This window comes from Homalodisca vitripennis, chromosome 4 (assembly GCF_021130785.1).
Source record: "Homalodisca vitripennis isolate AUS2020 chromosome 4, UT_GWSS_2.1, whole genome shotgun sequence".
NCBI lineage: Eukaryota > Metazoa > Arthropoda > Insecta > Hemiptera > Cicadellidae > Homalodisca > Homalodisca vitripennis.
Window position 1 is genome coordinate 152,840,197 of NC_060210.1, and position 15,991 is coordinate 152,856,187.

A 15,991-nucleotide genomic window follows, 5' to 3' on the forward strand; every position below is an offset into this window, starting at 1 on the left:
GTCCCACTGAGGAGGTCATGAAAATCTGAAATGCAAGCATAGGTCGAGTAGTACATCAAATTAAAGGGCTATGTGAGTGGAACACAACGCCACAAACCAGACATCAAAAGGTTGACCCTAGCCAAAATGGCGGCAGTTAGACTTTTTTATTTAAATTTAAAATAAATCCCAACAAAAAAATCAAAATATTATTCCTTGCAAATGATGTTTTGATACATTTGTAATACCAGGTCTTTTATAAGTTATTGAAAAAAAGGTCTACCATAAAACAAAACTGTAGATACAAACTAATAAATAACTGCATAAGTGGCTTTGGGTTTTCCGATGAAATGGACTTCAACCCCAAACCTTATCTACTCTTAAACATCCTACTGATATCAGTAGTTACTGTTTACCTTTCACTGGTGGTTGTAGGTGGTCAGTTGATTTCTTTCTTTAGTACAAGTTTTAACATTATTATTAATCATTTTATTTTGACCATGTCGCTTAGTGAACGGGAAATAATCACTATTCTAATGATGCGTGGTTGGGGGGAAAACGTACGACCCTACGAGGAAGTGACTAATTTATTTAATGCTAGCTTTCCTGACAGAAATCCAATTTCAAAGTCTACAACCGTCAAAACAGTAGCACGCTTTTTAGAGACTGGAAGCGTTAAAGACCGCCCCATAAGTGGTCGACCAGTGACAGTAACAGATGAAAATGCCTCATTAGACGTCATACAATCATTTATTGAGAATTCCCATGAGTCACTTAGATCTGTGGGAGGAACCCATGGAATGGCTCATGAGTCAGTTCGTAAAATTATGAAAACGGCTGGCTTTAAGCCCTATAAAGTGCATTTATTTCAGGAACTGAGTGAAGATGACTTTGATCGTCGTCTCGAATTTTGTGAGATTACAATGCAATGAATTGACCAAAATCAAATAGTTTTAAATGATATTGTATTTTCCGATGAGGCAACATTTTTCCTACATGGAAGTGTAAATAGACATAATTACAGGTACTGGGACAACGCCAACCCGCATTGGACATCCGAGAATCACACGCAGCATCCTCAGAAAATAAACGTTTGGGCGGGCATTGTACAAAATCAAATCGTTGGGCCGTTCTTTATTGATGGCAATTTAAATGCACAATCTTACCTAGCTCTACTCCAAAATAACATCTGTCCTGTCCTTCAAACTATTCTTGGTCCACACTTCGATATAATTGTTTTCCAACAAGATGGAGCTCCACTACACTATGGACTACAAGTGAGACAATATTTAAATCATGTGTTTCCACAAAGGTGGATTGAAAGACGTGGAGCAATAGAGTGGCCTGCTCGGTCTCCTGACTTATCACCACTCGATTATTTTTTCTGGGGATACCTCAAAGACAAGGTCTACCAAACTAAGCCTACAGATTTGGCGCAACTGAGATTTCGGATAGAACAGGAAGCTCGAGATATTCCTCAACAATACATCCAAAACGCAGTATCCAGCTTTTACAACCGATTGGCACACTGTCTATCCACCAATGGAGAACATTTTGAACATTTAATTTAGTCTCAGGTTAGTAAATTTCAATGTGTCGTATGTTAAGTTTTACCAAATTACAAACCTTTCAACTGCCGCCATTTTGGCTAGGGTCAACCTTTTGAGGTCTGGTTTGTGGCGTTGTGTTCCACTCACATAGCCCTTTAATTTGATGTACTACTCGACCTATGCTTGCATTTAAGATTTTCATGACTTCCTCAGTGGGAAGTCCCCCTGATGTGATGAAAACCAGGAAATCACTTAAACATGTACATTTTTTAGTATACTATTGATAAACGCAAGTGGTATTTCATTATCTGTAATCAATTGAGAGTTGAGAGGCCGGTTCCAGACTTAATTGACACCCTGTATACAGGGTGTTCTGAAAAAAGGTGCCCATAAGTCAGGGCGTGATTCCTCACATCAAAATAAGAAAAAAAGGTCTAATTAACATAGGTCCGAAAATGCTTAGTTACCAAGTTATACAGGGTGAAAGATTTCGTCTGAATTTCAGTTCCCCTGCTGCAACGAAGCCCTACGGGTATTTGTTGGCTGTTAATTAAGATGTAAAATTTAGCGTACTTTATGTAAAATGAACTGAAAAATTGAATAAAACCGTTTCCAGACCTGTAGCTACAGTAATTTTTAAGATATGTGACGAAATACGCGAAACTTGGTCCCGAAAAACAAGTTACATTTAGGTTTGAAGCAGATTTACTATGTTAAATGTACAATAAACACAAAATATTTTTTCACGGTACTTGTAGAAAATTTAATTTCGAAGAGAAAGATGTAAAATAAGTCTATAATAGACAAACGCAAACTTTAAAAAATAATCCTTAATTACATACAAAACGCATGAAAAATAGACAAAATCTGTTAAGCTCTCTACAAATGTAATATTGAAATTAAAACAGCTGTTTTATTAAAACAAATTAATGAGTTACTATTATTTTTTATCAAGTAAATATTTTTAACAATCATACATTATCATACATAAGAAAGTTATCTGAATTATCATTCAACAAAAAAGTTACACTTGTCCTAAAAAACTAACCACGTCACAGTAGATGTTCAAAATGTTTCCCCTCATTCAAAATACAAGCATCCAGCCGTCTTCTCATAGACTGCCGAACTCTTTCTTATTTTGATGTGAGGAATCACGCCCTGACTTATGGGCACCTTTTTTCAGAACACCCTGTATATTTCTAGTATTCAATCTGGTATATTATAATATACATTGAAACCCAATAAATCTACGAAAGGACATTACAATATATTTGTCTTAAGGAAATAATGTAAACGTGCTCTTTTATATTCAATCTATTGTTTTTCCTCCCCATAAAATTGTGCTGAAATTCATTTTGTATTTTTTATAGATGTAAGAAAACGATTTAAGTTATAAGAGTCATTGTTCAGCAAAATCAAAATGTTACCTCAAAAATACACTTAACAAAAGGTGACTTTCTCTCATACCAAGGAAGATATTATCGACAAATAATAATTTTACACCCATAACGTCCTCCTCAGTAGCAACTCTGACGTTCGCTTCAGGATAATCTCTTAAGGTGAGAGACAACCACTGTTTGAGGACAAATATTGCCTCTATGTTCCCTTTTAGATCAAAAACGTGTATTTTGTCACAAAACCTGCAACAAAGTAACAGACAATGCTGACACACAATTATAATAATACCTTCTTATTTTCCCCAATTGTGGAGAATATTACAATTTATTTTATAATAAAGTTCAACAATATACAAAAAATAAGAAATAAACAAAAGATAAGTTTTAATATTTTTAGACTGGTTTGAAACAAAAATTATAAATCACATTTTATAACAGTGACAGATAAAGACAATTATACATCGATGACGAAATCTGATGTAAAGCGAGGCCATGTTGGGGTGGAACATACAAAACTTTAATTGGCAAGTTAAGAATGACTCAAAATTATTTCTTACGTATAATCTTCAAAAAATCTAAAATAACACATTCCTTTCCGTTATACCAACATTTAAAAATTCTACCCATTCAGCACCTATTCATTTTTAAAGTCTTGAGATTGTTTTTTATTAGAAGCGGAAATAGAGAAAATATTATGCCTAACCACCCATATAGTACAAGAAGTTATGTAAATAATTGTTTCAAACTGCCTAAAGTTAATAAAGCAATTTTTGACATTCCTTTAAATATTTGGGACCCAAATATTTTAATAAACTACCATTACAAGTCAAGAGTACAAAAAACCTCAATCTTTTTTGTAAGCAAACAATCACTTGGCTTCATTTTCACAATATAAAGTATAATATGTATGTGCGAGTATATGTATGTATGTATGCGTAAGTATATATGTGGATGTATATGTAGCCTATGCATGTGTGTGTGCCTATTTATGCATAATTTTGTCATTTTAGTTACTTTATCTCTTTCTATTATTTAAAAAATCATTTATATTATTTATTTTCACTAATATACAAATATATATATATATATATATATATATATATATATATATATATATATATATATATATTTTAACCCTCAGATGTTGCGATTGGCGAAATACTAAGTAAATGTATTATAATGCTAGACTCTGTTTCACATGTTAAAACTATATTCTTTATTTTTACAACTGGCCACACTACTGGTTAAAGTGGCCAGTATATTTCTCGCCTTTTTCATGCATGTATTTATGTAATAATTTATGGGAAATAAAATTCATTTATTCATTTATATCAACGAGGATTAAGAAAAAAACCGTGGGAAGAACATATGTTTAATGTTTGGGAATACGTTCATTACCTATATAAAAGAGTAATAAATATAAAACTTAATAAGAATAGTTTACATTTATAATTAAATTTTCAGGTTTTTTAAGGTTTTCAGGAATTTACCTGTTGAAAACAGGAACATAATTAAAATGTCCTGGTCCTGGTAAAATATGATGGTCAGTGGGATGTATACGAATCTCCGGATACATTTTCGAATTACTGAACTATAAATTTAACGAACAGTTTTGAGCCGTTTAACCGAAGAGTGAAACCGTTTTTATTGGTAAAAATGAGATATTATATGTATTTTTCCCACCATTTTATATACTTTACAGAATAGCTACAGAGATATTAGTAGTCTCTAAAACCTCGTTTTTGTTTTATCAGCGAATAAAATATGCAGTTCTACTATAAAAAAGTAAATTATTGTTGAGTATCCCAAATAATCTAGATGTGTTCAATTCAACTATGTTGTAATCTACGGTAAAATTTGGAAAATAAAACCGTTCTTAATATTTGCAGCTCAATACGGCAAATAATATATTTCCATATATATATATATATATATATATATATATATATATATATATATATATATATATATATATAATTCTGGAATTTGTATGTAATGGTAATTATGGATTCATGATAAAAATCTGTATACGCATTATTCTGATATCCAAGCAGTATCCTAGACAAATGTCGTCTGAATATGTCCTCTAGATTTTTTGTGATTGGGTAGTAACCAAACACCCGAACATATAAATATCCATAATATGATTCATATTTAATATGAGTTCTGTCACACATTTATTTTATCTAAATAATCACATTTCAGATCACTTGTCACATTTACCTCTATATGCTGTCCTGACACCTATGTCGCGACGATATAAAGGAGTATAGGAAATTTAAAGTATCATTCTTGAAGTCATAATTAATTATAGGCCTACTTATGTAAGAACTATTAATATTTAGTCTTAAGTATTGTATGCGTATAGGAATGTATTTGGTCATCATTGCGAGCAGGGTTTCTCCTTATTGACATTCAATAAATACATTCGATAATAATATATGTGAGGGAGTAGTATTCATGTGGTTTTTGTAGCGTTTGAAATGGTAACGTGGAAATGTACATAATGTTAATGCATTAATGTTAGGAGATAAAGCCAAGTAGTTTTCCTCATTTATAAATAAAAATATTTATTTTAATTAATTAAATCCATGTGCTAGACTTGGGAGTGTGCAGGTTATATTTTAACTTATAAAACACAACAAAATACAGTAAAATATAAAGAAGATAACTAAAGACTTGTATGTAAAAAATTTAAACAGACAAACAATCATAAATCAATATTACGTTTGCCAAACCCTGATCAGCTGATCAATCTAATGGGTGTACGAGTACATCAGTTACCTGAATCAAACAAAATTTTTTAGTATAATAATATTGTAAATTTTGTTCGATAATTCTGTTTAATTTGTTCAACAGAAATGATTTATGATTTGTGACTATGTAATTTAAGATATCATACCTTCATCTGAATTAGTTAATACTAAACGTGTCACACCAGGAATTTTGAAATGTTAATTTCGGTGAGTTGCATTAATTATAGTATAGTTGTGTGCCGAGTGGCTGGAGGTTCTCAACCGATGTTAAATATTGCTTCGTTGTGGAAATGACTGCACAGTAACAAATAACGATTGATTTCATTAAATGTAAGATAATTGGGAAAAGTGATTTCATAGATAAAATTTACACGTAAAAACTTACTAGTTTATTCACAAAAACTTACGCACGCGCGTGTGTGTATATATATATATATATATATGTGTGTGTGTGTGTGTGTGTGTGTGTGTGTGTGTGTGTGTGTGTATATATATATATGTTTGTATGTGTGTGTGTGTAAACATTTTTACTATAGTACTGAATGGATGATTGTTAACTCATAAAATAGTAAAATAAATAGTCACATATTATTGTCATTACCACTCAGGACTAGACCCATAGTTGTCGTGCCATATGTGAATACTCTCCATTGTGCCCAAATATTGATCACAAAATATCAAAAACCAATCATCAGAGCTTCTTTTTAAAATTTTTCTATTTTTGGCTGAAAAGATGTGTACCTTGAAGCAAAGAACATATGTAAAAATCGTTCACCATAGTAAGAAAACCATAAACATAATTTATTTCAAACTATTCTAAACTACGGACAAGTTAAAATAATACAATCCGGCCGTATAAGAACAAAATTAAAACATTAATTCATTGTAAAGCAGTAAATTGATTCAAATAAGATTGTAAAATAAATTTTGTGTGTAGAAAATAATCAGATAGTTTATTAGTTTGACGTTAGTAGAAATGAATTTGAGGAAAATGTCTCTTACCCGACTCTTTGCTAAAGATCCATGTAGTCTAAATCCTACATGAGCTGTGGTTCCTGAGTTAACTCGCGAACTAGTGTACACTGCGATCAGGTATGGATAATGACTGCCAGGAAAATTGTCTTCAAGCACAACTACAGTTCGCTGAAAAAATATAGTTTAATACAAATTATCAGATTTTTAGTATATCAACTAAACTCTTACTGTATTCCAAGGTCACTCATATAAATTAAAGTAACGTTTTTGAAAATAAAACAACAAACACAAATAAAAGGTCTCATAAAAGACACATGTAAATTTCCTATATAACTGTAAAACATACATTACACAATAAATAAATAATTTTAGAACATAACCTGTTTATAATCACAATATGAACTACTCTACCCCATTACTTATATATATTTCTAAAACATATCCCATTATTTCTTATTTGGTGCAATATAATTTATCAATTAACATGTAACAATTTTTGCAGTGGTTTATGTTGGATTGACAACAAACCCTCAGCACATAAGAATGAATTCATTCGTTGTTCCTCTAAAAAGAGGATGAAAGATTGGTTTCCCAACACGCATTAGGCCATCAACAAAATGTTGATCAATGTCAGTCACTGAAAGTTACTTGCTAAGTGCCCGAGGATTAAAATTAAATTTACTTAGAAAATTTAGAATATATACTTCATATAATATTTAAATCAAAGCACGCATAGATCTCAATAAAAGATAAAGTGATAAATTGTATTCTTTATGTATTCATTTTTCTAAATCCAATTTACATACTTTATAAATCTTTCTCTGTTCATGAACATTTATATTTACGTATTTATGTATAATTAGTTTTGTTTGTTTGCTGTACTTTTTTATTATTCCTTATATCTTTTTATAAACGGAAAGTTCCGAAATATAACAAGGCATTAACAGTATTAAAAAGTCTGCTTTATGTTTATAATTGTGTATTTATGAAATTATACAAACTAAATAAATTCTAAGAAACTTATACTTTCTACTTTAAATATATTTCACAATCATGAACAAAAGAATTCAAAATGTTTACAGTATTCCTAGGCAGTTTAGATGCATGCTATTAAAATTGTAATGTTGAATTGTAAGATTGATTTTCTTACAGTCTGTTTTAATCTTGGCTTGACAACTAAAGGCTTATATCACAAATTTCCTGTGTTTAATTTTCCAATAGAATTAAGAAATTGTATACTTTCCTTCACAAAGCAAACTAGCTTTCAACTCACTATCTTTGTGCTTGGATTATACAAAAATTTATCCAAAGAACATAGTATTAAACTATCTTCTCTGTTGAAACTTCTTCGAGACGAACGAGACGAACCGGAGTGTGTAAATAAAATATTACTAAAATGAAATAATCTGATAAAAACTAAACTAGACCACTTTTACAAAAACTCAGTAACCTGTATTTGACCGCAACTGAAGTGAATAAGGTGAATTTAATATACAACTACAGTGATCAAGATTTTAACGTAAACTGATCTATAAGAATTTCCACAAGAATCTATAAACATAATCTTTGATAACGATACTACAAGACAATCGGCAGAAAATTTCCTTATGAGTTCTAATGTATTAATTAAGTCTGGATTTCTCAAAATAAAAATTCATATTAAAGACACTAACACAGTCAAAAAATCAGTACCAAAGGGTTTTTCAGTTAGGGGCAAAAATTATGTACTGATAGTGGAGACTTTTAGAGATGTGTGGAAAGAATCGGAAATGCCTTTGCCAAAAGAAAATATTCTTCAAAGTTCGTAAAAGTTCTAAGTTAAACATCTAATGTTCTATGGTAAAGGTTGTACATTGATATCTCAATCCGTTTGGAAAATATCCAGCCGCATTAGGACTTAATTTTCACCCTATATATTATATTGGACCTTTATCCTGTACGTGTTAAAGTGGGTTATGTCAAGCAATATATGAAAAACAACAATAATGCAGATACCATTACATAAGCATTGCATCAATTTAATGAATGTACGGGGAACCTTATAGTCAACAAATAAAAAATATGAAATTTAGTTTTATATTCTTTTTTATTCTAAATGTATTTCCGAGCATTTTGATATGTAACATTATGATATTTAATGTGTATATACACTTTTAAAAAATATTTAAAGAATGCCCTACCGACCTACATTTTCCTTACCTCTCAAATCGCACTTAACCATCGTGTCAGAACAATCCCATGATTATATAATAATACTGTCAGTTATACCTTCCATCTTTACTCTATGTAATGTTACCTTGGTCTGTTCAAGCTTTATGCTTCAACAATCTGCTTCCAAAACATATGGTACGGTATTGTTGATTCACTGAGTTTGGTTATGTTTGTTGTTGACATCAACCTTATACGTAGTGTTTAGTTAATTTGACTTTTAAAGTTATGTTACAATGCCTAGAAATAAAAAGTTTGGCAAGAACAAGTTTAAAGGGAACCGATTTACACTTGGTAAAGTCGCTACTAATAATATTACCAGTTCAAACGACATTTTACCTTGTGAGTCAGAGCCTAGCATAGTCACAACTGAGGAAACCTCAACTTCTGATCTGAACAATTCTGCCTCTAAAAGTTAATTGATATATCTACCTTTGTGTGGAGATGACAGTGAGTACTTACCCAGTAAAAATACAAAATGAAATTATATTTTAAATCTAGATATTTTAAACCACCTATTTCTTTCATCAACAAAGTGTGTCGACTGCAACAATCTTAGGTTACAAATCTTTGAAATCCCAGAAAGCCGTATGGGGCTTGCTGTACAACTAGGTTTGGTTTGTAATGCATGTGACTATGAAAACTACTTTTACAGTAGCAGTAAAACTGAAAAGGGCTTCTTTGATATTAAGTTACGCTGTGTTTATGGATTCCGATCCATAGGTAAAGGGAAGGCTGCAGCGGATATGTTGTGCGCAGTCATGGATCTACCCAGTAGGTTTCAGCTTTATAACGAAATTATTCATGAAGCTACTAAAGAAATAGCTGAGGCTACAATGACCCAAGCTGCCCAAAAAGCTGTTTAGAAAATGAAGGGGAGAAAGATATCGCAGTTGTATTTGACGGTACGTGGCAGAAGCGCGGCCACACATCTCTGAATATTGTATTTTCCGTAACAAGTATGGACACTGGGAAAGTTTAGATGCAGTTGTTCTATCTAAATACTGGTCTTGTAATAAGAAAACTAAAACTAGTGAATCCCAACGAGAAAAATGTAGCAAAAACTACGACGGATCGGGAGGCATGGAGGTAGCAGCAGCAATTGAGGTTTTCCAGCGATCAGAAGAAAAACGAGGTGTTAGGTGTATAAAAAATGTAGGTGACGGTGACAGCTCTGCTTTTTCATCTGTTGAGCAGGCAAAGCCATATGGTGATAGTATCCAAATTAGTAAGTTGGAGTGTATTGGACACGTCCAAAAAAGGATGGGTAGTCGTTTACGTAGATTGAAAACTAAACTACGAGGCCAAAAGTTAAATGATGGGAAACTTATTTCAGGACTTGGTAGGCTTACTGATGCAATTATTGTCAGCATTCAAACATATTATCGTAAAGCAATCCGAGACAACCTTGAAAATGTTGATAAAATGAGAAAGGCGGTGTGGGCGACATATTTTCATCTGCTTTCGACTAACAAATCTCCCCAGCACGAACTTTGCCCAAAGGGAGCAAATACCAATAGTGCCTGTTTTCAGGTGAGAAATATACCTATAAAAATACAGTGCCTGAGCCTGTTATGCTGGAAATAAAACATATTTTTAATGACCTTTCAAATACAAATTTACTTTAAAAATGTCTTCATGGCCGCACACAAAATCCAAACGAGTCATTTAATAACGTCATCTGGACAAGAATCCCTCAAAACAACTATGTTGGAATAAAAATATTAAAAGTTAGAGTGTTAGATGCCATAAATTGCATTTAACTGTGGTGCTCTGGGTAAGGTGCAAGTTATTCAGAAACTATGTGGTAATCCTGGAGGAAATTAAAACAAATTGATAAAAATAGGGTTTTCAATGCCAACAAAGCAGCCTTAGAATGCTTTAGAAATAAAAGCAAACTAAAACGAAATGCCAAAAGAAAAAGGGAATATATGGAAGGAAAAAAAATGATGTGTATGGTGCTGGACTCTTTTAGTGTGACAAAAGGACAAGTTTGCAGTTTTTGGCACCTACCGGAAAATCACTTTTCCTGACACAGAGGTACACTTTTTTCATTAACCTCTTTGGTTATCAGTCCGAATTTTGTTCTGTTATGTATATCTGTGTGCCCTACAATGTTAACTAAAATTAAATTGTTAAAACTGACAGAAAAAATTTGAAAATTTTAGTGGTTTTTTATTTTTATGTAATGTTTTTTAACGTTATATTTACTTATGGATAAGTAAACATTATTCAGAAAGATACAACTAAGCAATGTATAAGTTTTACATGTGTACACCAAGTAGTTATTGTTCTAAGGGTACCTAAACATTATATTTTAACATGCGCAGTATAGGGACTACAAGGTCCCCTTAAAACATGATGTTAGAATTCTAAAATGAGATAATGTTTCTCTACAGAATATAAGCATGATGTTCTCTTTTAATTATATACATGATGTATGTACAAATGCTTGCAAAAAATGTGGGTTAACAACTTATTAGCATCAGCATAGACATAAAATATGGAACAGACTTAAGAAGGAATTGATGACTCAACATCGAAAGAATATGACTACCTAAAGATAAAGACTATTTAGGGAATGGAAAGCAGACGGATATAATGCCAATCACAGAGCAAATTATGCAACATTTAGGAATAGGGCTAACAAGGAGATTAAAAGTTTTAAACATATTTACCAAAGGGCGTATTTTATTTGAAAAAAGAAATGACCCAAAATATACATGGATTGAGGTGAATGAACTATTGAATAGGAAAAATGTAGACTTGTAAATTGTAAATCAAATGAGAAATTTCACTGTTTTCTGACGATTTTGTTGTAGGAGTGTGTAATTTGAAACACGTATGCGACCAGAAGGACATAAGGTGTGAGGAAATAAACATTAGTTTTTATGAACTGAAGTCAAAATTAAATGAAATAACAATTTTAATTTCCATTATAAATGAAAAGAATGTGTGTGGTATTGATATGATCATGTACAGAGATCTGAAATTAATATCTAGTAATATGGCTCTGATGCTGACGAAAGCAATGAACCTTTTACTAAGGACAGGTGTGTTTCCACTCTGCCTCGAAGTATCAGTAGTTTAGACCTGTTTATACGAAAGGACCTAGGGATTATTATAAAAACTTTAGAGCAAGGCAGAAAAACTTGTTGTTGACAGTTTGAATAAATATTTTCACTGAAATAAAATAATAAATTAGCTAAAATATTATAACTAGATTAACATTTTTTTTAAGTCTGTATTATCAGTACATAATTTTTGGCCCTAACTGAAAACCATTTGGTACTAATTTTTGACATCTACAGGATGGCAGGTGTTAAAATGAAGTTCCTTGCGTTTCAGAAGGAACAAATGATATACTAAGACATATGAGCAACAACATAAACTTATGCTATGTGTTGGTTTTGTTCGTTGATTTGTCATAAGCGCTACAGAATTTGAAAGAATTTTGAAGTTCTTAAAGATGTAGGGGTTGATAGAAAACATTTGGCATGGCTTAGATCATATTTAAAAACACATTAGATTTAAGGTTATCATTATTAACGTATATTCTGTAGTTAAAAAAAGAATGCATGTACGGAGTACCACAAGGTTCAAACCTAAGCCCACATCTTTTCAACACCCACATGAAAAAAATATTTTAAGTTGTTAGAATTTTACTTATGCTGATGATTTTCTTATTATTTGAAATTATAAATATTGCTCTAAAAACTATCTAAAATTACTTTTACGAAATAAGTAAGTGGACGAATCGTTCGGATCTCTTAATTGATTAACAAACATTTATGTTTATAAATATAAACTTAAGAAATAAAGAGTATTTATTTAGCAAGCTATAACACATTCCATAAAGGCACATATGATTTGTTTCGAATGTGTGAGAGTTATATTACGAGATATAACTGTCGTGACCATGAAAAATACAGCTTATGGATAATAGCAATTACTTACGAACCACTAATAGTGATGAATGAATTTGGGATAATCAAGATATATATATATATATATATATATATATATATATATATATATATATATATATATTCCCATAACAGGAGCAAAATGGCTCATATTTGTTGTGTTGCATCTGAATAGGTACTTCGGATTGTGAATAATTTTATTTTGATATTTTGATAAAAATATGTTTACTTATGTAAGGTCCGAGGAATCTTCAAGAATCACACATATACTTTTAAACCACGTGAAAAACTTAGTTTTTTATTATAATTAACTTATAGGGTGAACTTTCGAGCATGCAAGTTGTAACTTTCGTTACGCGGGTCAATTTCGAGCCTATGAGTTTTATTTCATTTCCTAATAAATATAAACTATAAATAGATTATATGGGTTTAAATTTCAAAAGAACTAAATACAATGAGCAAGGATTATCTACAATGTAAAAATATAGAGTTGAAGCGTCTATTAAATCAGCATGTTAAGAATTTTTAACAAAACAAGAAAAAGTACTATTTTTGTTTTGAATATAATTAATATATAAATATAATTATTCTTTACTAAATAATACTGGTAGCCTTCCATTCTTGGTTTATTTTAGGAATTTCTTCCAAATGATTGCATCCAACTAGTTGTTAAACTATTAGTTCTGGTTACCTTTAAATCTTACCTGTTTCTTATCTTTTCTATCCAGCCGCCATAGAAAAAATATTAGGAGGAGGTATAGTAACAGAATACTCGCAACAATAGCGACAACTAGCGGATTGTCATGAACTGTAAGGAACAACTTGGCATCTGCAAAAGGATCTATTTCCTGGGGTGGTACAAGAAAGGCAGCCGCAAACATCGATAAATGTTTGCACTGACAGTGAACATCCTTTTCCTTGGTACGGGGACCTACCTGTAAGTGAAAATCATAACACACATGTATTGGAGCTAGTTTTGATACTATATTATCTAGGTACTTATATATAAGAAAACATGTTATAATGATAATGAAATCCCCAAAGTCAAAGTGTAAGGAGATTCTATCAGAGATTTTTATATTTGAAAGTAAGACATTTTATTTTAATAAAACTAAAAATAAGTACATCATTATGTTCAAATTACTTCCAATTTCATGTATAATAAATGATGTTATGTATGTGGCCTCCTCAACTGCGCTGACAAACCAGCTCTGTCTATAAACACTCATAATGACTCCACGAAAAGTGTGCTCATCCATTTCGCTGACAACCCGTTTAATTTTTCATTCATGTCACAGATGTTTCTGGATTTATGGGTATACTCCAATCACTTTTAAACACGAAAATCTCACGAACTTGGTGTCCAATGATAATCGAAATTCTGAGAACTGGCCCTATTCTGGAAAAACTTATTTATGGTTAGACACGGAATGCAAGAACAAGAGATTTCAGCTGTGTTAACAATCTGAGTATTCCCGGAAATAGAAACGAAGGCAATAATATTGTTACCAACAGAAATTGTACCAACCGTTTATAAACTGGCGCTCTTTTTTAATCAACCTTTAGTAGAGTTTATACTTTAGCACACTTAATATCTCGTATTTTTACATATATATAATTACCATTTTAATATACGAAATATACAAGCAAAATAAACATGTGGAACATTTTAAACGTTTATCGTTGATATAAATCAGGGTTTCTATTGTTTATAAACTAGGTCCCTACAACCGCATAGATTAGACCGACTGGAAGACTTAAAATCTTAAAATATTTACTGACACTATTACGTAGCGTAGGCATCATCATGAATGCTTCAAAGTTTACCAGTGTTGGGTGTAGCTTGTCTAAGTTATACGTAACCTTATGAAACAGGATTCAATATAAATATGTCTGATACAGTAAGGTACATTTAAAGTTTCTACTTTGTGCTCCTCACTCTGATGGCTTTGACTCTTGGATCAATATTCTCATATTCTATAACCACATTATCCAGTAGAGCAAACAGCCCTATTCGATATTACTCAAAAATAAACTAAAATAACGAGTAATGACTATAATAAGTATACAGAATTGTCAGAGAGGATGACAGTACCATAATATTGACTCCCGATCCTGCTATTGGTTCTCGTGTTCTACACTGAAAAGATCATACACATGTAGCTACTGTAATGAATCATACAAACAGCGTGACTCCCCTCATTCAAAACGAGAAAACCAGACATATATATAAGAGTCTACTGATCACCCGTTTTTTTTTAAAAAAAGGTGTTCTCCAACCAGGTAAGAAGCCGCAAATGCTAATTGACGTTGTAACCAAACTTAAGACGCCTAAGAGTGAAGTATGCACCCTGAAACGTGACTGAAACAATTTTTCTTGAGTTATAGTAATATACGTGTTAATTAATATCAACTATTAAATACCAGAACACTTTTAAATGGATAATTAAATGTGCTTTTTAGTTACACATCAAAGACTACACACTAGAGCACTTCCGTATTAAATCATTATATTCCTATACGATTAATAATGTTAGACTGGAGACTGCAGCTAATAAACATTCCTTTGTATAAAACCCAGCTAACTGATAGAGGAATGTCCCTTAAGAAATTGGTTATCAGGAATGTTAGTATTTACGACAGTTAAAATGTGAGGGTAGTGAAAGTGTCACACAATATAAACAATAGTATTTCCTTAGATCATATTGTTTTGATTGACACATGTAAAGACAAGCAGCCATACACTGCAATCTAATATAATACAAAAACTGGAAGTTTTCAACCAAATGGTTATTCTTCGTGAGGTTATGTTACCCTAATTCTACTGAAAATTATTGCATGCTATTAAAGTTATAAAAACAGGTAAGATGATTTTGATAAAAAAATAGATTTATTACAAAAACTTTATATTATCGTTTCAACTCAGCTAAACTGAATTTAAACTGTGTGCATTTTGACAATTTTCCAATTTCGTTGAGGTGGTACCGGTACTGTTACTTAGAAAGTTAAGGTTTGTTGAAAAATGTCTTCCCTTCTCTTTAGGGGGCTAACTATTGTTGAAACATGTTTCGTAAGTTAAGTGCGTTCCGTTTGCTTTTTATATGTGACAAATAAAGTTGGAAACAATTTAATAAATAATGTACGGAAATTTAAGAAGACAATAATTTTAAAATATATTAAGGTAAGTAGCGAAATCGCCC

At 31.5% G+C, this 15,991-nt stretch overlaps 1 protein-coding gene across 1 annotated transcript in view; it reads right to left on the reverse strand.

The window, feature by feature from the left end:
- Positions 1-15,991, reverse strand: part of LOC124360349 (polycystic kidney disease and receptor for egg jelly-related protein-like) — an 84,988-nt gene that overhangs the window by 62,949 nt on the left and 6,048 nt on the right. The window contains exons 3-6 of the mRNA XM_046813903.1: positions 13,496-13,726; positions 6,685-6,825; positions 6,284-6,423; positions 2,957-3,169 (exon numbers count right to left, since the gene is read on the reverse strand). Of these exons, the coding sequence (XP_046669859.1) occupies positions 2,957-3,169; positions 6,284-6,423; positions 6,685-6,825; positions 13,496-13,726 (725 nt within the window). The remainder of the gene's footprint in view (positions 1-2,956; positions 3,170-6,283; positions 6,424-6,684; positions 6,826-13,495; positions 13,727-15,991) is intronic.